General features: G+C 44.5%; 1 protein-coding gene across 3 annotated transcripts; it reads right to left on the bottom strand.

The window, feature by feature from the left end:
• nyap2a (neuronal tyrosine-phosphorylated phosphoinositide-3-kinase adaptor 2a) lies at positions 1-23,005 on the bottom strand. Of its 3 annotated transcripts, none has more exons than XM_044203245.1 (7): positions 22,561-23,005; positions 15,180-15,397; positions 14,121-14,434; positions 7,695-8,774; positions 4,504-4,626; positions 4,180-4,289; positions 1-808 (listed from the first exon to the last, which is right to left on the bottom strand). In XM_044203245.1, exons 2-7 carry the CDS (start codon positions 15,380-15,382, stop codon positions 581-583), a joined length of 2,058 nt encoding a protein of 685 aa, XP_044059180.1. In that variant the 5' UTR covers positions 15,383-15,397; positions 22,561-23,005; the 3' UTR covers positions 1-580. The 3 variants fall into 3 exon arrangements, with proteins under 3 accessions (XP_044059180.1, XP_044059182.1, XP_044059183.1); XM_044203247.1 differs by having other exon boundaries at positions 15,183-15,397; XM_044203248.1 differs by lacking the exon at positions 1-808 and adding an exon at positions 2,396-3,973 and having other exon boundaries at positions 22,561-23,004.
• Between the last annotated feature and the right edge of the window lie 2,881 nt (positions 23,006-25,886).

The raw sequence follows: 25,886 nt of genomic DNA, 5'->3' as shown, positions 1-25,886 counted from the left end.
GTGTATTAATTAATTAGTTTTATTTGATTAGTTGATAGATGGAAACAATAATCTAATCAGTTTGATCTATAAATGTTTAAAAATCATGTTGCTAATTAATTTCTTTGCTTATCTTTGTGTGAATTCTGTCTTCTGTACTTTTTGTTGTTTTTATTTTGAAGCTGTCAGTGTTTTTATTTCGGCTCAAACCAGATTCACACACTGTGTGATCGAGGATTTTAGGACCGAAAGAGAGAAGCTTAATGAGGGTTTAATCAAAAGGTATAAACCCCTGTAATAATAATAAATAAAGTAATATTCACGCTGCTCCTTCGTTGCTGTTAACGACTTCATTTAGTTCCTTCTTGACGTGTGAATGCTAACAGCTCTCAGTGCTGACACTAAACTCTGGCTGACAGCAGTGACGGGAAGCAGAGTCTGTCTGAAACAATAAGAGCAAACTGAAAGAAAATCTTTTCTGAAACTTGAGCGAGGTGTCGGTGCGGTGGGCTGCATCATCATCATCATCATCACCATCATCATCATCGCTGTATCTGTGGTTGTGTTACATGCTCCTGTCTGTGTTGTGCTGAAGTGTGTTTCAGATGGCGGTGTCCCAGAACACCGTGGTGGTCTGTCCGGTGGCGGTGGCGGTGGGCGGGGCAGAATATGGCGGCGGCTGCTTCCTCTTCCAGCTGGGCAGGATGGGCATACTGTCCTGTTTGCACAGATTCTTCTCCGGCCGCTGACGAGCTTTAATCTCTCGACACAAAATTCTCTTTTTCTCGATCATCTCCATCATGGTGGCGTCTCCGCACAGCCACGGCATCTGGAAACGGAAAACAGCTCGACATCAACAAGTCCATACCCTGTCACTCAATAAACACTTACTGCGTTTCTTTGAAAACGTTGCTGAAGTTTCAGCAATGTCATCTGGGACTTCCACTTTATAGTCATTTTGCTCCTCCAACTCCAGTTTAACATTCAGAAAGTCTAATTCACAGTGTGAATTATACAACGAGAATCCATGTGGGCCGTCCAGTTAAATATCTATATTTAACGATTTTTATTATCACCCGCTAAAACCAAATGACGTACAATTCGAGTCACTATCTTTGTTATAAACAAATAAACGGGTCACATTATCTCATCGTGACTGCGAGGTCGGCTATATTTCATATCAGCTGCCGCCAAGTATAAATATCAGGACCCCGGCTAGCTGTAGCCTGACACTAGCATGGTAAGCGGCGAGGCTTCGGCCGCGTGCCGACACTCCCCCGCAGACGCACCGGAGAGCCTCTCGGCCGCTCCGAGCCGCTAACGTTAGCTCAGCTGCCCACGGAAACTTTTACAAAGCGCCGTGAAGGTGCTTCTCGCTGTCATCAGCTCTGCGTTCCCGGCGTGGACACGGAGAGTCTGACAGCAGCTGCTCACGGCTGGTTGGCTCGGTGTGGTGGACCGCGGTCTGTCGGTCACTCTGGTCGGTGTCTATGCATGTGCCATACTTTTGTCTTGAAACAATTAAAGATTATATACTTCTAATCTTTTTCTTGCCGTATTGTCTTCTTCTAACGGACTGAAGGTCCTTTAGTTCTGTGGCTTTGTTAACTGAAAAGAGCTGCCTCTAAATATTTTTTGTTCACCAGCTGTAAGTGCATTAAGCAAAATGGAGAAGGGCCTCACATTGGTCTTTGCCCCTCTCACCCCTTCCAAAAGGCGCAAAATGGCTCCAATGTCATCTGACATGATATCAATCAACATTACTTATAAGCTTAACATCATGAAACGCAAGGCATTTAGTGACTGCCCTAATAACCACTACAGATTCATGCGTTCAGTTGGCTCAATTAACTGTAAAAAATAAATAAATTCAGATGCATGAGAGAAATGTACCAAGAGAGGAAGGCTTCATTTGCTCGGCACAAGTAAATCAAATCATTCAAGACACAAACCACTTGTGTTTCTCCGCCTGTAAGTTGTTGCTCAGTGCTGCTAATGAAAACCTCCTCCATCCGGTCTCGCCCGACACTGCTGAGCCAGCTGTTTGGCTGCCGCGTAATATTCAACACGATGAGACTCCTCAGAAAGTCGTGTGGTCAGTTCTCGTTGACTCCTTTAGAAACAGCGGTTACATAACCTTCGAAACAAGCCACAACCTAACCGTGGGCGTGCACGTGGGCGTCACAGGTGCGCTCGGGTACCAGAACAAATAGCACTGCACCTACTACTGTGTGTGTGTGTGTGTGTGTGTGTGTGTGTGTGTGTGAGACAATATCAGTATTTTCCTTAAGAGTTTCCATATTTAGATAAAGATATAACTCTCACAGTATTATGACATATTATGATTATGATCTGTTTTTGATTACAAACAGAGGTAAGTGTACTGTCAGAATATGGGGAGCATTTCAATACTCAATACAATATTATAATTTCTTTATTTAAGATGTCAGGGGCAGCGTATCTCGACCAATATCACATTATTATCACACCACTACTCACTCCATGTGTACTGTAAGAATATGGGGAGCATGCTGAAACACTATATTCTAATATCTCTGTTTAAGATTTCAGGGAGACTGACTAAGCAGCTCCATAGGTAGCACATGTCGACAGAGCACCGGTTAAGAAAGTGGCTGGTAAAAATATTTAGTGGCAGGTGGACAAAAAAGTAAATTTCCAACAGTGACAGAGACTGCTTATGTACAGGGCCCAGAAATGATCACAGCATTGTAGAGCAACACTGCCAGCCAGTCACGCAGAAAGCAACGTGTATAAACTAGCTAGATAGCGCGCTACTCGCATTAACCTACAGCGTCTCCAGTGGCTGGCGCGACGCATGCGAGCAAAGACTTTAATGTGAGCCGCTGCAATGATGGGAGTGAGGCAGGCAGGCAGGACGTTTAACCACGTCAAGCCCAGAAATGGTATGGCCCGTCTGAAATCGTGTTACAAGATTCTTCAGGCATGGATATGGGAAATATATTGTAATATTTACAATTACAGGTAAGAAGGATATATAAGGGGTCAGACCCTCCCAATCCCCCCCGTAATTCGAACCCTGGTCTAATGTGTCAGAATAGAAACAGATTGTAAACAGATTCTACGCATAAATTAAAAGTCATCATGTTTCAGAGTTTTCACACTCTTCGGAAGCTTCAGGCTGATGTTTTAACTCAGAATTTGGTGAAATTAAATATTTTATTGTCAGAGACTCCTCAGCAAACACTTACACACACAGTTACAGATATTAAATTTACAGCATTACAACCAGAGAGAGTCCAAAAGGAACAGAAGACAAATGTTTGTTTTTCATTTAAAAAAACACAACAAGAAACAACAACGTGCTTAAAAAAGGATGAATTCTCTGTGAAGTATAAGAGAAGCGTGGCTGGCTGAGGCGGGCTAACAGTGATGGACGGGCTGAGGGTACAATGGCAGCCGTGTTAGGGTTTAGTCAGGTGCATGAGTGGGCAGGGTTTAATCCGTGGTGGGCGGAGTTAGTTAGGTGAGATTAGAGTTAGTTTATTTAAAAGGGTAAATAATTTAAGTTAAAGTGATTTAATCTATTAAAGTGCTTCAGTGTGAGTTCTATTTGCGTTAGTCTAATGTTAGTGTCAATAATGAAACGTTGTTAGTATCAGCATTAAAGTATTACTTCACTGTTAATATCTACAGATTCATTTTAGTGTCAGCGTTTAGATTCATGTTGAGACACAATACAAAAAACGTTTAATTTAAACACCAAATATTTTACACAAAACTGAAATTACAAAATGTCCTTTGAAGGAAGTAAAGAAAACACTTTGTTTACACATTCACATGTTTGCTCGTTTGCATGTTTACTTGTTCACACTTTCACATGTTTATTTGTTCACATGTTTCATGTTAACTTGTTTACTAGTTTACATGTTTACAGTTCAGATGTCAGCTGATGGATCGAAGCTTCGTCCGTCTGTAAAATGTTTTACGTTCTGTTGTTCAGTCAAGTTGAATCCTGTGTGAAATATAAAGTCTCTATTTATTTTTCTATTTAAAATAAAACTGCTGTTTGTCACCTGATTTACAAAATGGATCTAAATGAACAGACAAGTAACACAGGTGGTTTACAGACAGGTAGACAGACAGGTGGTTTACAGACAGGGAGGTAGACTGATAGAAGACAAACAGACAGGTAGACAGGTATACAGACAGGTGTTGTACCTGGCTGAGGGCGGGGTGATGCGGCTCGTGCAGGTGACGTGGCGTCCCACCTGGTGAAGGAACGCCTGACGTCGAGGCTGAACGGCCAAGTTTACACACTGACTTTGATTCTGTAGATAAGATTATTTTTAGATCAACACAAACAAATCACTGCAGAAACCAGCTTCACCTGTTATGTGTCACCTGACGTTCACCTGTCTGGGACCTTCTAGAAATCAGAGTCAGGATAAAGATCACTTCAACAGAATCAGGAAACACTAACACAACTGGGTTAATCCTCAGAATCTGATGAGCCGCTGATGGTGTTGTTGGTGACTGACTCACCTCCTCCTCCTCCGGAAAGCATCATGGTGGGGCTGACGGACGACCTTCCCATCCTGCTGGAAACTGGACTGGACTGTCCGTCTCTGTCTTTACTGTCATGTCTGGGCAGAGACCTGGAGTCTCCTACAGAGACACAACAAGACAGAGACAGGAGAGAGAGACAGACACGATGAGACAATAAAAGCGTCTGCTTTGTTTCTGACCTGAGCAGAAAAGTCTTTGTCCGAGATGACACAGTAATCAATCTGTAAGACAAAGAACCTCAAAGACAGATGGAGAACCAGCAGAACCTGAAGCAAGGATGAGAAAAAAGAGAAAAGATAGAACTTAAAATAATAAAGAACGTATGAGAACCTGTAAGATACAGAAAGAATAAGAAGTAAAAGCACTCTCTAGGTTCTTTCTAATGAGATTTAAAGGGAAACCTTTTATGTGGATGTCCAGTCAGTGCTGATGGTAAATGTAGTAAAGTGAAGCAATAAATTCCTCAGTGTGTGCTATATTGACCGAGAAAGCGGAGTTCTCCTCAGCGGCACTGCCAGCGGAGCCGTGCCACAAAAAGCAACATGAAAAAACAGTTTCTGGCATCCAGCATAGTTCTCTCGTTCTCTTGACTGTCCCTCAATATTACAACATTAGTCTAACAAAGCCCGGAGTACCACCTGTAACGTAAGCCGTTACTTTGCTGGCCAAAACAGAGTGTTAGGTGACAAAAATACTCACTCATCTGCCCTCTCTGCCCTGCTGGGCTTGGTTGTCTTCTCCAGTTTATCTTCGGGATCATGAAGCAGGTCTCCAGCACACCTCTGTCCAAGTGTGGTGTAAAACTTCCATGCATAGTAACGCACACATGGGGGTTGGCGTCGGCGACATCATTCAGCAAAAGCTGCCCACGCTGAAATTCACTGCAGCAGAATAAGTCGGTTTCTGTTGGCATCGGAGAGCAATTTGAGCAAAGGCAGCATCGGCCGCTGTTTTCTCTCAGCGGCTCAGGTTCTGCAGGGCCCCCACCAGCCAGATCCTCCTGCACAGCTGATGCAGCTGCAGCCTCGGCCTCTTTTCGCTGCATTTCTTCAGCATATACTCCGGCTCTAATAAAAACGGCTGAATATCCGAGTCAGCAAAAAAACCTGTAAAATGCATCCTCGTCCATAACATCCTCTGCACACGTGCTTATTCTGGGATGCCATTTTTGCTGTTGGAAATGTAGCTAGTTTGCAATACAAGCGAAGACAACAAGGAAGTTCTGTCTTTGAGTGGCATCCAGAGCACGGCCCTTGGTTGCCCAGAGGCGGAAGCTAGAAATCCTGAAATCGCCTGTAGTTCTTCCTCGCCTCCAACTTCATCACCGTCCTGTCAAATGACGGTGCTGGACGCAGGAAGATCTACTCGGTCAATATAGCACACACTGAGGAATTTATTGCTCCAATTGACTACATTTACCATCAACACTGACTGGACATCCACAAATAAGGTGCCGAATTTTCCCTTTAATGACCCGAACCTGAAGTGATTAAGCTGGTTGGAAATTAACTTCTTTCCCGGAAAGTGTTTGCGATCAGAAGCTGCAGCAGCAGGAAGCGACAAAAAGCTGCAGTCAGACGTTTCCAACAGCATCACCAGTTTATACAAGAAGTCACAGAAATACTCACTTCCTGTTTAATAAAACTTTATCAGACCAATCAATATGACTGGGGAGCTTATAAGAGACCTACAGGGTATTTGTGATCATCATGACAGCATTTATGTTAAAGAGTTTAAATCTCCATATTTCTACATTATTTTGTATTAAATTTAGACTAGAATTCTCATGCGACACAGGCCATCATATCAGTTTGCCGACAGCTGGCCGACCTGAGTGACATACATAAATTCAAAACATGAATCAATAGTAAAAATACACAAAGGGAGAGGAGAGCAGAAAAACAGGACAATAGTTTATTTAGTTAATTTGTTCATGTCATTATTAATCTGTCAGATATTCAGGGCTTCACATCCGTTTTATTTTTAGAATCCTCACATCCCACGAGATACTTAAAGAATAAAGTAATTTTCATATTGTAGACTTCAACTATCACAGATTGTATGCAGTCTATGAGAACTGTCTGTAATAAAAGCTAAAAGTATTCAGTCTCACTAACTGATAAGTCACCATCAAACCCACAACATTTATTCTGTTAACAGAATAAACCTTCACAGAACAAAATCTGACTAATTAAATCAAAATCTTCTATAAGTTTCTATAAAGTGTCCTGTTGTTGAGCCAACATCTAAACCAATCAGGTCTTAGATCACGGAGATCCAGGCGTTTCCCATCATGCACTGAGGTAATTTACCTTGATCTCGTCAGGTTATTGTTGCTTATGTTTACATGACATCAGAGCGAGTCGGGATCACGTCGGTCAGAAATCTAACCAGCTGCATAGATTCTGCGCAGGCCTGGATCATCTTCAACGAGCCTATTGTCACATGACAGCTGTACACTGTGTCATGTGACATTTTCTCTTGGTAGATAAAATCTTCAGAGACACTCTGTATTTATCTTTTCTATTCATGGAGGAAGTTACTGAATATTTCTGTGTTTTGTTTGTTTCACCTGTAGCTGTCTCAAACTCTGCTGTAGATCAACAAGCGGACTCAGGAACACGGCAGGTCAGCTGATGACAACAACATCCATTTATACAGGTATAGTAATATAAAGTTAGTAATAAAACTAGTAAAGGACCTCGTGGTGAGAGTGTCTTGGTAATCGTTTACCCTAAGTGAAGAATGAAGTTGCTTATGTTTTTAAAAACCTGTTTAGACAGAAGGTTTGAGAAGAGTGAACCTGCTCGGACTTATTAACAGCCTCTATTCACTCATTTACGTTAATCTGATGGCAATTTAAGATGCCACTCTGCCACTCCTGCCTCCTGATCCTTTCTTCATCACCTGTCTGCCTGAGGTAATACTGATATAAAACAGTAGTGACATAGTACTGACAGTGTCCTTATGTAGTACTGTCGAAGTACTGATGCAGTACTGAGTGTTTACCTTCACTCTCTTTGCTCTTCCTGCCTGCTGAGCCTTTATTCAGCCCATGTCTACCGGATGTAACATTGATATAAAATTGATTTGAAACGGATGTAGTTCTGGTTGTATAAGTATCGGTGCAGTACTGTTGAAGTACAGATGCAGTACTGAGTATTTACCTTCACTCTGTCTGCTCTTCCTGCCTCTGGTTCCTTTTTTTGCCACCTGTCTACCTGACGTAAACAGGTTGTTGAGTTCTTCCAATGGGCTCGTGGGAGTCTGTGACCTCATCGACACATTCTGCATGGAACCGTGGGTGGAGGAGGAGTTACTGAGTTTAGCTCCACCCTCCACGGCCCTGTGTGAGGATGAGGAAGAGGAAGATGAAGAGCGGGGCATACTTCCTCCTGCCATCAGAGCGTCGTATGGCGGTGGTCTCTTCAGGCTCAGAGGAGTCAGAGAGCGACCCATGCTGACTGGAGATGGACATGCTGATTGGCTGCGGGGGTAACCATGACCACCGTGTGCAGAGCCAGAGGACTTGTAAAAGTTGGAGGGGAGAGGCGGAGCTGACGAACGGCCGGAGGAAGTGATGGTGTGGGTGGAGGGCAGATCCCGTTCTCGGTCACGTTCCCGATCCCGTTCTCGGTCTCGATCCCGATCCCGGTCTCTCTCCTTGCGGTGGTGGGTGGAGCTCTGCGGATGTTCGACACCACCCGACTTGCTGTAGGAGACGTTGTCTATCATGGGCAGCCGGGTGACATCTAAGGGGGTGAGGGGGGACTCATCGGAGTTGGGGGAGCACTGAGCAGGGGCGGGGGGGAAGACAAGCAGCGGTGGGCGGTGAGTCAGGAGGTTGGGGAAAGGTGGAGGGATGTCACAGATAGAGCCACGGGACGACCAGGCTTCAGGGTCCATGATGGTGGAGTTGGCGTCCTGCAGAAAGTCCTCCAACATCGGGTACTTCATCTCCTCGTACACCGACTCGCTCTGCTCGTCCTCCACAGCTTCCTGACCTTTTAGCTCTCGCAGGATGTTTCCCACCATCTCGATGTAGACGGGCTCCTCGTCGTCCGTGTCTCTCGACGCTGGACTCTGACTCTGGGAGGAAGATTTGTCCCATCGCAAGGAAGACTTCTTGTTGCCATGGTTACGGATGTAAGATTCATCAAAGGAGGTGCTGAGTTGAGTGTTTGGGTTCCTTTTGGGTTTGGGTGGAGGCATCTTCTTGTAGTCCTCACTGTAAAGATGGCATCGAGCTGCAGACAGACAGACAGTGATGTTAAAACTTGAAGACAGCAGCTGTACAACTCCCTAAAGTAAAATCTAAAACACGGGACTGTCCCTTTAACCCAACAAATGTTGAGTTTAACCCAAAAGATGCCATGTTTAACTGGCAGGTGTCAGGTTTAACCAGCAGGCAGGGACGTGCACAGACATTTGGGGGGGCAGGTGCTCAAACAAAAAAAGGACCACTCACTTCTTATTTTCTGTACTGCAAATTCTCTTATAGGCCAAAATATATGCCAATACCAATACCAATATCCCTCCTCTCCCTCTCTTTTTCTTAAGCCTCTGCTTTCTGTGCATTGCACTACAATCAGCGGATGATCAAAACGAATAACTGACATGTTTATCATCAGGTCTCTCAAATACAAATGAAAAGTCTAGACCTGGACCAAAATACCAGCAACGAGATTATATTCTCCATATCCATCTGTGTATCTTTATACTGCACAAATATGTGGCCAGAATGTTTCCTTTCGCGTATTTTCCGTGCATAATGATGCTGATATTTTGGAGGACAATCATTCATACAATAACAGTGAAGTTAAGACGGTGTCGTCCCTCATTCGTCCAGGAGTGCTCCATCGTAGAAAAGGTTTCAGTCGTAGTCATCTGGTCATTCTCAATTGTGAAATTGAGACCAGACCATTTTCACAGTTGAGAACGACTTCCGGATGGGAGCTGAAACGTCTTGATTCTGAAAACAGCGTCCAGACGACTACGACTGAAACCTTTTCAACAGTGAAGTTGCAAACAAACTTTGTAACATAGTAAGGCTTGTTTCCATTGTTTTGTTGGTTGCCTTTAATATATTCCATCCATCCATTTTCTACCGCTTGGTCCCCGTTAGGGGGTCGCGGGTGACTGGAGCCTATCCCAGTGACTTCGGGCCTTAGGCAGGGCACACCCTGGACAGTGGCCAACTCGTCGCAGGGCGAACACAGACACAGACAAGGACAGACAACCATTCACTCACACATTCATTCAATACGGGCAATTTAGAGTTATCAATTAACCTACACATGCATGTCTTTGGACGGTGGGAGGAAGCCGGAGAACCCGGAGAGAACCCACGGTAACACATGCAGACTCCACCCAGAGAGATTGTGTGATGTTGGTCCGGTCCGGGAATCGAACCCACGAACCCACGATCTCCTTATTGGGAGGCAGGAGCTGTAGCCGCTCTGCCACCGTGCACCCCTTTAATATATTTTCCCTAAATAATTTTTATTAAATTAAATAACTAATTGAATTAATTAAATTATGAATTAAATTGTATTCAGTTAGTCAAAAATACATTTAAATGCTTACAATGAAGCAACAATTAAAAATGTGAGTCTTTTAAGCTGTTTAGCTACATGATGGTTTAAACTGAAAACTCTTCAGTACGATAACCTATTACTCACATTTCCAGAGAGAAATGTGGAAAAATTGAGTTAAAAAAACAAAATAAAACAGAAAACGCACACTTGTTTCCTGTCCGTTACAATCAGATTTAACCAAAACAATTACAGCCATGTTTCTGCTCGACCACACCGTATTTATCACAGCCACGGGCCTTCCTCTGTTGGAAATAAAAGCATGCTTCAGGAGCTATGTTTAGACCCGTTACAAAGGACAGGACGCAGGCAGCTGCTACCTGGCGTTTTTGGATGAAGATGCAGAGTGACGACTGATGATGTTTTCCACTGTATAAACTTTAAGTTATAGCCGAGCAGTTTGATGTGTACAAAACCAAATAAGTCTGTGTAATTCTGAATTTACGCATCGCTTTGTAAATACTCACCCCTTCCTCAAATGACATAGAATGACATACCGGTTCTGCTGCCTTCAGATGGCTGTAGAAATGTAATTCTAAATATGATTGCATAGACTATTAACCACGTAATGCATATTTATTTGTTCCACTTGCCTGACAAAATAACTACCCAGCCTGCCGAAGTTCACTGGTTTCCATCGACGATGCTATTTTATGCCGGACTAGCTTGTTGTTAATGTGTTAAAGTTAGGCTGGTTGTATTAAGATGTTTTTATAGTGGTTCACTTTCACAACAGTGGCAAACAATTCCGAGGCTTAGGCACCTGAGGTCTATCTGTGGACGTGCCTGCCAGCAGGTGTTGTGTTTAGCCAGTATGTGTCGCGTTTAACCATCATGTGTTACGTCTAACCAGCATGTGTTGCGTTTAACCAGCAGGTGTCGCGTTTAACCATCATGTGTTACGTCTAACCAGCAGGTGTTGTGTTTAGCCAGTATGTGTCGCGTTTAACCATCATGTGTTACGTCTAACCAGCATGTGTTGCGTTTAACCAGCAGGTGTCGGGTTTAACCATCATGTGTTACGTCTAACCAGCATGTGTTGCGTTTAACCAGCAGGTGTCGGGTTTAACCATCATATGTTGCGTTTAACCAGCATGTGTTGCGTTTAACCAGCAGGTGTCAGGTTTTTAGCCAGCATGAGTTACGTCTAACCAGCATGTGTCGCGTTTAACCAGCAAATGTTGCGATTAACCAGTTGATGTTGCGTTTAACCATCATGTGTTACGTTTAACCAGCAGGTGTCAGGTTTTTAGCCAGCATGAGTTACGTCTAACCAGCATGTGTCGCGTTTAACCAGCAAATGTTGCGATTAACCAGTTGATGTTGCGTTTAACCAGCATGTGTCATGTTTAACCAGCAGGTGTCATGTTTAACCAGCAGGTGTTGCGATTAACCATCATGTGTTATGTTTAACCAGCAGGTGTCGCGTTTAACCAGCAGGTGTCGCGTTTAACCATCATGTGTTACGTTTAACCAGCAGGTGTCGGGTTTTTAGCCAGCATGTGTTACGTTTAACCATCATGTGTTACGTTTAACCAGCAGGTGTCGGGTTTTTAGCCAGCATGTGTTACGTTTAACCAGCATATGTTGCGTTTAACCAGCATGTGTTACGTTTAACCAGCAGGTGTCAGGTTTTTAGCCAGCATGAGTTACGTCTAACCAGCATGTGTCGCGTTTAACCAGCAAATGTTGCGATTAACCAGTTGATGTTGCGTTTAACCAGCATGTGTCATGTTTAACCAGCAGGTGTCATGTTTAACCAGCAGGTGTTGCGATTAACCATCATGTGTTACGTTTAACCAGCAGGTGTCGCGTTTAACCAGCAGGTGTCGCGTTTAACCATCATGTGTTACGTTTAACCAGCAGGTGTCGGGTTTAACCAGCAGGTGTCGCGTTTAACCATCATGTGTTACGTTTAACCAGCAGGTGTCGCATTTAACCAGCAGGTGTTGCGTTTAACCGGCAGGTGTCATGTTTAACCAGCAGGTGTCGCGTTTAACCAGCAGGTGTCATGTTTAACCAGTATGTCATGTTTAACCAGCAGGTGTCATGTTTAACCAGCAGGTGTCGCGTTTAACCAGCAGGTGTCATGTTTAACCAGCAGGTGTTGCGTTTAACCAGCAGGTGTCATGTTTAACCAGTATGTGTCACGTTTAACCAGCAGGTGTCGCGTTTAACCAGCAGGTGTCATGTTTAACCAGCAGGTGTCATGTTTAACCAGCAGGTGTCATGTTTAACCAGTATGTGTCACGTTTAACCAGCAGGTGTCGCGTTTAACCAGTATGTGTCACGTTTAACCAGCAGGTGTCGCGTTCAACCAGCAGGTGTCATGTTTAACCAGCAAGTGTCATGTTTAACCAGCAGGTGTCATGTTTAACCAGTATGTGTCACGTTTAACCAGCAGGTGTCATGTTTAACCAGCAGGTGTCATGTTTAACCAGTATGTGTCACGTTTAACCAGCAGGTGTCATGTTTAACCAGCAGGTGTCATGTTTAACCAGTATGTGTCACGTTTAACCAGCAGGTGTCATGTTTAACCAGCAGGTGTCATGTTTAACCAGTATGTGTCGCGTTTAACCAGCAGGTGTCATGTTTAACCAGTATGTGTCGCTTTAAACCAGCAGGTGTCGTGTTTAACCAGTATGTGTCACGTTTAACCAGCAGGTGTCGCGTTTAACCAGCAGGTGTCGCGTTTAACCAGCAGGTGTCATGTTTAACCAGTATGTGTCACGTTTAACCAGCAGGTGTCGCGTTTAACCAGCAGGTGTCATGTTTAACCAGTATGTGTCGCGTTTAACCAGCAGGTGTCATGTTTAACCAGCAGGTGTCATGTTTAACCAGTATGTGTCGCGTTTAACCAGCAGGTGTCATGTTTAACCAGCAGGTGTCATGTTTAACCAGTATGTGTCGCGTTTAACCAGCAGGTGTCATGTTTAACCAGCAGGTGTCATGTTTAACCAGCAGGTGTCGCGTTTAACCAGCAGGTGTCATGTTTAACCAGCAGGTGTCATGTTTAACCAGCAGGTGTCGCGTTTAACCAGCAGGTGTCATGTTTAACCAGCAGGTGTCATGTTTAACCAGTATGTGTCGCGTTTAACCAGCAGGTGTCATGTTTAACCAGCAGGTGTCATGTTTAACCAGTATGTGTCGCGTTTAACCAGCAGGTGTCATGTTTAACCAGCAGGTGTCATGTTTAACCAGCAGGTGTCACGTTTAACCAGCAGGTGTCATGTTTAACCAGCAGGTGTCATGTTTAACCAGTATGTGTCGCGTTTAACCAGCAGGTGTCGCGTTTAACCAGTATGTGTCACGTTTAACCAGCAGGTGTCATGTTTAACCAGCAGGTGTCATGTTTAACCAGTATGTGTCACGTTTAACCAGCAGGTGTCATGTTTAACCAGCAGGTGTCATGTTTAACCAGTATGTGTCGCGTTTAACCAGCAGGTGTCATGTTTAACCAGTATGTGTCGCGTTTAACCAGCAGGTGTCGCGTTTAACCAGTATGTGTCACGTTTAACCAGCAGGTGTCGCGTTTAACCAGCAGGTGTCGCGTTTAACCAGCAGGTGTCATGTTTAACCAGCAGGTGTCATGTTTAACCAGTATGTGTCACGTTTAACCAGCAGGTGTCATGTTTAACCAGCAGGTGTCATGTTTAACCAGTATGTGTCGCGTTTAACCAGCAGGTGTCATGTTTAACCAGCAGGTGTCATGTTTAACCAGTATGTGTCACGTTTAACCAGCAGGTGTCGCGTTTAACCAGCAGGTGTCATGTTTAACCAGCAGGTGTCATGTTTAACCAGCAGGTGTCATGTTTAACCAGTATGTGTCGCGTTTAACCAGCAGGTGTCATGTTTAACCAGCAGGTGTCACGTTTAACCAGCAGGTGTCATGTTTAACCAGCAGGTGTCATGTTTAACCAGCAGGTGTCATGTTTAACCAGCAGGTGTCGCGTTTAACCAGCAGGTGTCATGTTTAACCAGCAGGTGTTTTGTTCTCACCTTCAGCCTGCTCCGGCATCTCTTTTGTCTCTTGGGTGTCTCTCTTGGTGACTCCGGAGCCTCCGTTCACCGTTTCAGAGCTGCTGCTCAGTTTGGTGTTGGGGTCTCTCTTGGGTTTGGGCGGGGGTTGTTTTCGGTTGTGGTTGGAGTCATCGTCGCTTCCGCCCACTGAGTGGAGGGACTGGGATCGGACGGTGAAGCCCTGGCTGGGGGGGGGCAGACGGTCCTGTGGTGCCGGCATCGTCATGAAACCCATCCTGAAATGTTTCCCAGAGTATGCCCCGTCTGTTGCCATGGCAACATCTTCACCAATCCTGGATGGACCAATGGAGAGACACATTAGTACAATTATACAATCATCAACCAATCACACAACACTCATATATATATATATATATATATATATATATATATACATATACACACACAAGCTTCATGTTAGTGTCACAAACCAAAACTAATCTGATGTAAAACAACACTGTTATACAGTATTGTGTTTATTTTACTGTACTGTATCCTTCATACAGGTGGAAGAATAAAATAAACACGTTTTAATCAGATTCTGAACTGTCACAGGAAGCACTTGTTGAGCTTTTTCATCCATATTTTCATTTATTTTTCTCTTCGTCACAGAACAGTAAAGCAAGAAGTACTGCAGCTTCTCTTTATGTAACTCTGTCAGGGATGGGTCCAGGTCTTGGGGCCTCATTTATAACCATTGCATATGCAAAACAGGGTTTAAAAGGCAAATGCTACTTCTGTTTGGACAGACTGACCCGACAGAACCGCTCCATCCCGGTACGAATGCAAGTACTGACCACTCTGGGATGTTGTGCAACATTTGTGTCTACATTCAGCAGTGGTCACAGTTTTAAGGTTTTATTCAATTCAGTTCAATTTTATTTATAGAGCGCCAATTCATAACAGAAGTTATCTCATTGCACTTTTCCTATAGAGCAGGTCTAGACCAAAGTCTTTACAATATTAATTACAGAGACCCAACAAATCCCACCATGAGCGAGCAGGTTTTATGTGTTTATGTGTTTATGTGTTTTCTACCACTTGATGGCTTCTTCCTGTCGTCTCTTCTTCTGGTGTTTTTCCTGCAGGTAGGTCCAGTTGGTCTGGTTGCGAATGCGGTCGCTCTCTCTGGCGATGTCGGAGGCGTTTTGGATCACCAGGCCGTCGTATGTTCGAAGGCCGCTGTCCTCCACGTACTGAAAAAACCTCCTGAAGGAAGACGTCTCCTCCTGAGACGTCATGACTCCCCTAAGAGCCTGAGAGGAGGATCAGAAAGAACCACGTCACTGAGGGTCTCTTACTGAGGGTCTCTTATATTATTTATTGTTTTTAAATCTGTTTCCCTTCACAAAAACACAGAGCTCATCCAGGTGAGTAAGCAGGAATCATTTCTAGTTTCTGTCTGGATAAATTAAGATCCACTTTGAATTTAAAATCAATCGTCAAATATTAAACTTTACAAATAAAAACAAAATGTTTTTACAAATACTTAATATTTTATTTTTTGTTTTCTGAGATTATCATGGAGCTGTGAGTTACACCTCTGTTTACCATCAAGAGTTGTTATTCTGCGTACTGACGTTTCAGTAAACTTTAAGTGAACACAAACTCATACATAGACACTCTAAGGGTGGTTAATTCAACAAATCGTGTGAAGACAGTTTACTTCTCCTACCATCATTCACTGTCGGTTTGTTTTCATCAGACATTAATGTCCTTTAACGCCATATTTGACCAACCTTCAGCAAGTAGTTTGTTTAAATTTGTTTACAGTTTGTGGCAAAGTGTCCGTGTTGCTGTTTTAGTTTTAGTGTCAGGAAACATAAAGATGATTGAATTATTGCTGCAGCAGTATTTTGTAAAAACATAAGAAATAAGATGTATAAAAAGAAGAAGAAGTTGTTAATGTGCCGGTCAGGACAGGAGAGAAATCAAAGAATGAAGAACATCTGGAAAATGTCTGGACACAAACATCTGGTTTCACAGAGTAAATTCTTCCACACGCATTAGGTCTGATCGATGCTGTGAAGTTCGGACTGGACAATCTGCTGACTGGTTTCATGATGGATGATGGATTACAGAGAAAGTGATTTAATTTGTCTCTCTGTCGCTCTATCTGGCCCTGTTTACACCTGGCATTAACATGCATCCTGGGGGATCCGATCACAAGTGGACAGCTCTAAGTGCAGGTGTGAATGCACCCAAGACACATTGAGGACGCATTGAGATCCGATCACTTAGACCACATTCGGAGGTGGCCTGGGCTGCATATGGCCACATTCTTTTAGCAGCGAATGTGTCCTGGGCCACATTAAAGGACCGCCTACTCATCTGACGTCTTAACGTGTCATATCTTTTAGGAGACCAGTGTTCATGGTTCTTAAAAAGAGCAATGAGGAGCTGAATTTGGTGTTCAAGTTTATAGTAGATGATTTTGGTTATATTGTGCACGTGACCTCGGAAACAATTAGATGTTTCAGGTGTGGAACTGAGGGGGACCTGATTAGTTAATGCCCGGAAATAGCAGGTGAGAGCCGGTCAGCTTGTGCCGACAGCGGAGCCTCTTTACCGGACGAGGCATAGAGACACAGGCTGACACAAAGGGAGAGAGAAACACAGGATTCACAGGAGGAAAGCAGAGATGACAGCGATCGGGAGAACGAGGTCGTGGAAAGTCTAATGAGTCAGCATGGTGAACAGAAAGAACTAAATGAGTTACACAGCAACTGGAGTGATGGAGTCAGTGTCGTTTGAGAAGGAAGAAGTTGGAAACTTCATCATTAATTCTAAGTTGTCAACCAAAAGACAAAATCCAGGCAACAAACCAAACAGTGAACAAGTTACAAAAGAGTCAAAGATAAAGCTAACGTGTACCTCCTCTCAGTCAGAGGACAGTTTAATGAACACACAGGAGAATGAACTGAGTGGAAACATACAGGTGATGTGGAGAGTGTTTACTCCTTCAATAGACTCCAGTCTTTTTTACAAGACACAAAAGGGATGAGACTAGTGGATGATTTCTTCCCAGACTTAAAGCTGTTCCTTGACTCAGTTAGACTTTTCACGAAAACCACAGAATGCACTGGCCAGCCAAACTGATGCTAAAAGTTAGGTCACAAATCGCGAATGATGGTGTTCCTCTCTGTCTTGTTTAAATGCTGCTTTATCATTAACATGTGTGAAATAAAGCTGGGCTCCTAAAACATTAATGATGCCAGTGAGGATCAGAGTCAGAAACACTTTATTGATCCCCGAAGGGAAACTCTTTGTTACAGCAGCTCACCTTTACGTCAGTGCACACAGGAGAAAGTACTAGCAAAAAATATAATACAATACACTATAAAACAGGTCAGAAAATAATCTCAAGAAAGCTTCTCTTTTCAATTTGTTTAAGGTTAGGAAGTTAAATGTTATTTTTCTACAAGAAACACACAGCACAGCTGAGAATGAACCTACATGGAGGAGAGGATGGGATGGAAGTTTTCCTCAGCCATAAGAGTAGTAACAGCGGTGGAGTTGGTGTCTAGTTTTCTAGAGATTTTTTACCCATTTCTTGTGTCACTGAAGAAATTATTGAGGTTCGTTTGTTGAAAATACAAGCTGTGTTTGAAAATGTAAAAATTACTTTCATTAATGTTTCAGATCATTCTCTTGTACAGGGTTTAATTTTTGTTAAAGATATAAAATGTAGCAGTGCCTATTGGTATTTCAGTGTGGCCCTCCTTTCTGACAATGTTTTTAAAAATGCTTTAAGTCTGTTTTGGAGTAACTATACAAAGACTAAATCTGAATACACTTCTTTAGTGTACCCTTCAGTGGTGCGATATAGGGAGGGGTACAATAAAACAACTGTGCCTACAGTACATACTCAATGTCACAAGGGACATGACCAGGTCAGGCACCGCACTACACCGGGGCTAGGGGGGGCTATAGCCCCTTCACGAATCTGGGTGTACCCAGTTAAGCCCCCTCAAGCATTTTAGTATTTTTTATTTTTAAATAAAGAAATATGTAAAAGTTAACAACCAGCCATTCTGTTCCCAATCCGATCCCTGGCTGCGTGCTTGTGCAACACGTGCAGTCACTTGTATTAGGCTTATAGCTATTTTGTTAAATATTCTTTGGCCAAATTTAATTAAAAACTACATTTATGTCCAATGCGCTGTGTGCCATATCTACTTTTAAGTAACTCTGAAGTCATGAAAATCGACTATTTTCTTAGTACCCCTACGTATTGGTCAAGTTCCCCCTTAGGACCGGGAAAGAAAAAATCCTGGCGCTGGCCATGGACCAGGTCTACGAAAGCTCTGGAGAGAGAAATAGTGGAGCTGCAAGATTTAGCAGACTCCACACGAGAGAGAGAGCATATTAAAGTTCTCAAAAGAAAAAAGCCTGCTCTGTCTGACCTGCTGGGCTCTAAGGCACAGGGGGCACTGGTCCGGTCTCGCTTTCAGAGTGCTGCTCTGATGGACTCACCTTCAAAGTTTTTCTTCAGTCTGGTAAAAAGAAAGGACAGAGCCGGTTCATCCATGCTCTGCGATTGACTACAGGACAGCTGCTGACTGCCGGTGAGATCCGGCAGACAGTGGACTTTTACTCTTACCTGTACAGCAGTGAGTACACTGAGGATGAAGGGGAATTTGATTTTTTTCTGCAGCGGGCTGCCCAGAGTCTCAGAGACCAACAAGGAGTTGGGGGGTCCTCTGACTACAGAGGATCTGTTTACAGCACTGCAGAGCATACAAGGGGGGAAGGCCCCTGGGTTCGATGGACCTGCCGGAGTTTTACATGGCTTTTTGGACCGAACTGTGTGATGACGTCACTGAAGTCTCCACTGAATGCCTTAATGACTCGTCTTTGTCCCAGGGCTGCAGGAGGAAAAAGAGATACGAGATAAAGAACTAGCGTCCGGTCTCTCTGGCTTGTGCGGATTACAAACTGTCCAACAGACTGAAGAAGGTGATGGACCAGGTCATCCACCGGACACAAACCTACTGTGTGCCCGGCAGGGCCACACACAGGTCCAATGTGTTGCTAACTTGGGATGATTTGGAAGTACCTAGGAGTGTTTTTAAGAGATGACCAGACTGTTGGGAAAAACTGGGAGGGACTGGTGGAGGAGATGGCTGCTGCCACAAATATCTTAAAGAGGAAGAGTTTTAATTATTAATAACTTGGCAGCCTCCAACCTCTGGCACAAGCTAACATGTATGGTGAACTTTTTGGGGGATAAACTGCATTGGGTGCCACAGAGTGTACTATACCTACCAAAAGAGGGAGGGCAGGTTTTATTGCATCTAGAGAGCAAAGCAGCAGCATTTAGAATACAGTTCATACAGCGTTACCTCCTAGGGACCCATGATCTCTTATGAGGGTTTAGATGCCTCTGTTTTTAACAGACTTTAAAAGTGTGCATGACCTGCCCCCCTTTTTTTAAAGACTGTTCAGAGCCTGGAGTCTCTTTAAGTGGTGCAGACTGGAACCTACAGAATCATTGTTTTGGCTCCTAGAGGAGCCTTTAATCCAAGGGGCCAGGCTGGATATTCAGGATGGCAGCAAACCTGGTCTCACCTGGAGGCTATGCTCAGCTGGAACTATTAAACTGAAGCACATAGTGGATGCTGCAGGTCCGAGGCTTCATGACACCGAGGCAATGACTTTGCTGTTGGGCTTGAGGTCAAGCCAACATACATTCTGAATGCATGGTTAAAAAGACTCACTACCGGTGAACTGGACATGCTGCAGGTCTATGCCGTGAGGACTGAGACTCCTCATAATAGAGATCCTTTCCCTCAGTTGGGTCTCAAAATAGACCAGACTGGACTAACAGGACTCTTGCTGGTCTCTAATTCTGTTGCTAAAAGGAATCTGTGCACGTTCGATGGGAAAGTCTTGTAAAGAGTTGTATCCTTGAATAAAAGGATGCTGAATGGGAGAAAGGACACTGTATCGGGGACTAAGTTAAATGTGGCAGATGGTTGTAGGCCAGTGTGGAGGGGGCTTTATAAAGCCCCACTGAACAAAAGATCAGGTGACCTGCAGCGGAGGATCCTGCAGGGAGCGCTGGCAGTCGACAACTTCAACTGTATCTGTTAAGTGTCTGTCAGTTGCCAGAAACCATTTTTCATTATTACCTGGAATGTGAAAGACTTTTTGAAGCTCTGCAAACCGTGTTCTCAAACTGTAATGAGAAATGGACTGAAGTTGTTTTTTTCTTTGGCGCTGGCTACAAGCAGAAAGATGCAGAAAAGTGGCAACTTCTACATTTTGTAGTGGGACAAGCTAAACTGTCGATTTATAAAAGGTTCAGGGGCGGATTTACTGCCTTTGTTGCACTGATGAAAGCCAGAGTCCGAGTGGATTTCAGGTTCTTTTCCCCGAAGAACATAGATGAGTTTATTTCACAGTGGTGTTTCACTGCAGCCATTGTTCAGTCACTGGAGGGGATTTGGTCTTTAATTCTGCATTGGCATACGTTTTTAAAACCTTTTCGAAGTCAGTGATTTCTCCCTTGGTTTGTGTGTGATAAATGTGTCCTGGTTGATTCATTTTTTAATTTGTAAAAAAGGTTTTTTAAAAATCAAAAAAATCTGTCCGTCTCTCTCTCTATCTGTCCCTCCCCCACCTTTCTGTCTCTTTGTCTCTCTTTCTGTCTGTCTCTCTGTGTCTCTCTCTTTCTGTCTGTCTCCTTGTCTCTCTCTCGGTGTCTCTCCATCGTTCCCCTCCCCCACCTCTCTGTCTCTCAGCATCCTTCTAAAAATGGAACAGGGAGTCAGCTGGTGGTAACCTAGCAACAGCAGCATCTCTCAGAGGAGCATGATGTAATGTTTCCTGTCCACGGGTGAGGAAGAGGAGAGGAGGAGAGGAAGAGAGTAAAGGAGAGGAGAGCAGAAGAAAGGATGAGGAAGAGGTGGAGAGGAGGAGGAGGATGACCTATTAGGGAGAGGGAGCTTCACCTCCTCAGAGGAAGATAAAGCACTGCCGCCCTGAGCCCAGCCACAGTAGCCACTTCCACTTTACCACTTCACCAATTTAGTGTCTATGGTATTGGAATAATCCCCTCCCAGTAGTTAGTGACCCAGCCCTCCGAGGCCAGGCACACCCCCAGCCCGTCCTGCTCCGCTCTAACCCCCCCGTAACAACAGCGGCCCACTCTTCCCTTGCTTTCAGAAACCTTTTCAGGGGCTCACTGCTGCCTGAAGGTCCTGTTTATTTAATCTGTACAGGCATAGATAACTGTGAGTGCCCTCCCTCATTTCACTTATTTCAGATGTAACCATCATCAGCCATATGCCAACAGTGCAGCAGCAGTATTTACCCACATCCTAACATAAACTCAACAAATCAAAATCTTTCTGCACACAACCACAGCATGAGAGTAGGAGACACACCTGTTTTATGTAACTTGTAACTTCATGATTTTCTAAATTATTCAGCTCTCTATTGAAGTTTTGACATAAAGTCTTCTTGACCCAAACATGAAACCTTTGAGCTTTGAAGAGAAAATTGGACTGTTTCCTGTCAGATTAAATAAATTGACAGAGTTTCAGTTAACGTGTGAATCTTTTTGAAGCTTTCTGTAAAAATCTCAACATTAACTGTAAAAGTTTAACTCTGATAATGACCTCTGACCCTGAAACATAACTCCATCCTGCGTCCCAATCACACCTGTCAATCATTTGTATTGATCATTCAGGTTGTGCCATTAATGTATTGAAAACCTGCAATAAAAAGAAAACACAACAGATATTATATTTGTTCGTAACTGATCTGATGATGAAAAACCTGTGATCTATAACAGAAGTCTGGTTTATTTTTATTTCTTTTTGTGTTTGAGCTGAAAAACTCTGCTGTTGGTCATGAAAGCAGAAACATAAACACAGTTCGGTGTTTGTGGTTAATCAATAATACTGATCAGACTAAATGGGTGGCTGTGTTGGAACGTGTTTGACACAGAGCCACTTCCTGTTTGAACTTTGACCTTCTGTTCAGAAGGATTAGTAAAAACATTGCAGGTACGCTCGTCTTTGTTAACCTTCGTTTATTCCCAGCTGATGGACAACTCTTTCAAAATAAGAGTCTGGTTTTAAATAAACTGGAATTTTCCTTTAATCTGTAACTTTGTTCTCAGGTCTGATCCAAGATGGCGGCCATGTTGAAGTGAGATGCTGCTGTTTCTGATTTCACAGTTTGAAATACAAACAGGGTGTGAAGGAGCCAGATATGTTTTGAACAGACTGTATTGACAATGTCAGTGACGTCAGGAGCTACTCGATGACAAACATTTTTCACCAGCAGAGAAAGAAAAAGTCTGCCTGACCAGAGTCAACCGAACGCACAATAAAACCAGAAGAACAAACATGAAACACAAGAAACACGACAGACTGAAGCTGAATGAAGGAGGTGAGAGGAGGCTTACCGGAGGATCAGTGTGGACTCAAACTCCCTCCATCCTTTCTTCAGTGTCTCCTTCAGTGTCTCCTTCAGTGTCTCCTTCAGTGTCTCCCTCAGTGTCTCCTTCAGTGTCTGCTTCACTGTCTCCTTCTTTCCCTCCTTCAGTCTCCCTGTGCTGAAACAAAGATGGAGTGATGAAGCTCCTGTCGTCCTCACAGATCTCTGCAGCTCAGAGGAAACGATGACTCGCTGTGATTCTCGTCTGCAACAACATTAATCCACATCCACCCTTCAACACCTCCTTCCTTCCTTCCTTCCTCCCTTCCTTCCCTCCGTCCCTCCGTCATATATCCTCACAGCTGTAAGAATCACGGCTCACACACACACACATCTCACACTCATACACCCTTCAGCTGCACGCACACCCATCGACGGTCTCCACAAGAAACGAGAGGCTGAAACCACGGCAACCTGACAGCATCCTAACCCTGCTGACTCCTCCCCCTGCTGCTGGGGGGGGGGGAGAGGGAATTAAATGTCACATAAAGGTTTTTTTTCTTTGTTTTGTTATAGTTTTTATATTTTTATACACAAAGAAAGCAGCCATGTTCTTGTTTGTGTGTGTGTGTGTTGATGACATTACCTGGCATGATGTCACATGATGTTTTATCACAATGACATCATGTGATGTCACAAATTCACATTCAGATCTCAAAGCTGCAGAATGAAATTTGACTACTGGAGGCAGGAAGTGTCCAGAACACAATACTAAATACAAAATAAAAGCCCTAATACCCATGAGCAAATCAGGACTTTTATTTTGTGGCATTTTGTGACAGTGAGTCAACCAAGACAATCCAACAATGTCCAGAGCTTTCAGCGTCTCAGGTTGATCCTCTTCCACACCTGGCTTTTTAACTCCTTCAGTGATCTCCACCTGAGAAATGGACAAGACTTCCCCAGAGTCTTCCAGTTCTCCCTCCTCTATGGAGGAAGCGTCAGTTGGGTTCAGGAGCTCCGCAAAGTGTTTCTTCCGCCACCTGACAAAATCCTCAGTCCAGGTCAGCAGTTCTCCTCCCTGCTGTCCACAGTCTGGACTAATCCTGCCCCTCGTCCGAGTTTGTCAGAACCTCTCCGTGGCCTCCGTGAACTCCTCCCACACCTGAGTTTTTTCTTCTTCTACTACAGAAGCTGCAGTCCGTCTGACCTCCTGATAGCTGCCTGCTGCTTCAGGAGTCCCCTTGGCCAAAATAGGAACTCCTTCAGTTTGATGACCTCCATCACCGCCGGCGTTCACCAGTGGGTTCTTTGGTTTTCTCCTCAACGTATAACTTTCTGGCCACGACTCTGAGCCGTCGTCTCCACATTGAAGACTTTCAACATGGCCCACTCAGACTCCGTGTCCTCAGATTCCCCAGGAAGCAGAAACAATTCCTCTGGAGGCAGAAGTTGAAGATGTTCCCAGTTCACCCAGTTAACCTGTTTGGGTTTACCAGGTCTGTCCGGCAGCCTTCCCCCTCACCTGATCCAACTCACCACCAGGTGGTGATCACTTGACAGCTCTGCTCCTCTCTTTACTCGAGTGTCCAAGACATAAAGCTGCAGATCAGATCAAAAGACTACAAGTAATCATTGATTGGCCTCAGGTGTTTTGGTACCAGGTACACTTCGGACTCACCTTAGAACATGGTGTTAATTATGGATAAACCATAATAATGAAACAGCATCCTGGTTCAGATCAGGCATGTTGTTCCTCCCAATCTGTTTCCCATGTGAGTGAAGAAGTCCTGCAGGTGAACTACATCCCCAGGTGGTGCCCTCTTCAGGACTCCACCCACAGACTCTGAACTGGTCTTTGGAGTATAAACACAAACAACAGTCAGAGACCCTCAGTCTCATAGAGGCAATCACAACACCCAGCTGGTGCCCTTAAGACTGAAGAACTGTGGAGAAGGAGAGAGTCCAGCTCCTCCAGGAGTTTGGGTCCAGCACCGCCGATGAGATGAGTTTAACTATATGATGCAGCTCAAACACCTGCACCAACTCCTACCTGCCGGACAGGTGACTTTCCACATTCTGTTGAAGCACAACAGGAACAAGTAAAACAGTATAGAACAGGAGTAGAGAGGAAGTCACGACTCGGGATCTAACAGAAGAAAACGTTTGACTGCTGATTCATTCAGTCATTATCATGTTAGACCTGTTCGCGGTCTCTGCTGTCCAACCCTCACATATGAAGATTGTGTCCTCTCCTCTCCTTGTCTCCTCTCCTTGTCTCCTCTCTCCTCTCCTCTCCTTGTCTCCTCTCCTTGTCTCCTCTCCTTGTGTCCTCTCTCCTCTCCTTGTGTCCTCTCCTTGTCTCCTCTCCTTGTGTCCTCTCTCCTCTCCTTGTCTCCTCTCCTTGTCTCCTCTCTCCTCTCCTTGTCTCCTCTCTCCTCTCCTTGTCTCCTCTCCTTGTCTCCTCTCTCCTCTCCTTGTCTCCTCTCTCCTCTCCTTGTCTCCTCTCCTTGTCTCCTCTCTCCTCTCCTTGTCTCCTCTCTCCTCTCCTTGTCTCCTCTCCTTGTCTCCTCTCCTTGTGTCCTCTCCTTGTCTCCTCTCTCCTCTCCTTGTGTCCTCTCTCCTCTCCTTGTCTCCTCTCTCCTCTCCTTGTCTCCTCTCCTTGTCTCCTCTCTCCTCTCCTTGTCTCCTCTCTCCTCTCCTTGTCTCCTCTCCTTGTCTCCTCTCTCCTCTCCTTGTCTCCTCTCTCCTCTCCTTGTCTCCTCTCCTTGTCTCCTCTCCTTGTGTCCTCTCCTTGTCTCCTCTCTCCTCTCCTTGTCTCCTCTCTCCTCTCCTTGTCTCCTCTCCTTGTGTCCTCTCCTTGTCTCCTCTCCTTGTGTCCTCTCCTTGTCTCCTCTCCTTGTGTCCTCTCCTTGTCTCCTCTCTCCTCTCCTTGTCTCCTCTCCTTGTGTCCTCTCCTTGTCTCCTCTCTCCTCTCCTTGTCTCCTCTCCTTGTGTCCTCTCCTTGTCTCCTCTCTCCTCTCCTTGTCTCCTCTCCTTGTGTCCTCTCCTTGTCTCCTCTCCTTGTGTCCTCTCCTTGTGTCCTCTCTCCTCTCCTTGTGTCCTCTCCTTGTCTCATCTCTCCTCTCCTTGTCTCCTCTCTCCTCTCCTTGTCTCCTCTCCTTGTGTCCTCTCCTTGTCTCCTCTCTCCTCTCCTTGTCTCCTCTCCTTGTGTCCTCTCCTTGTCTCCTCTCTCCTCTCCTTGTCTCCTCTCCTTGTGTCCTCTCCTTGTCTCCTCTCTCCTCTCCTTGTCTCCTCTCCTTGTGTCCTCTCCTTGTCTCCTCTCTCCTCTCCTTGTCTCCTCTCTCCTCTCCT

This window comes from Siniperca chuatsi, linkage group LG7 (genome assembly GCF_020085105.1).
Source record: "Siniperca chuatsi isolate FFG_IHB_CAS linkage group LG7, ASM2008510v1, whole genome shotgun sequence".
Lineage (NCBI taxonomy): Eukaryota > Metazoa > Chordata > Actinopteri > Centrarchiformes > Sinipercidae > Siniperca > Siniperca chuatsi.
This window is presented reverse-complemented; position numbering and strand designations above follow the sequence as displayed.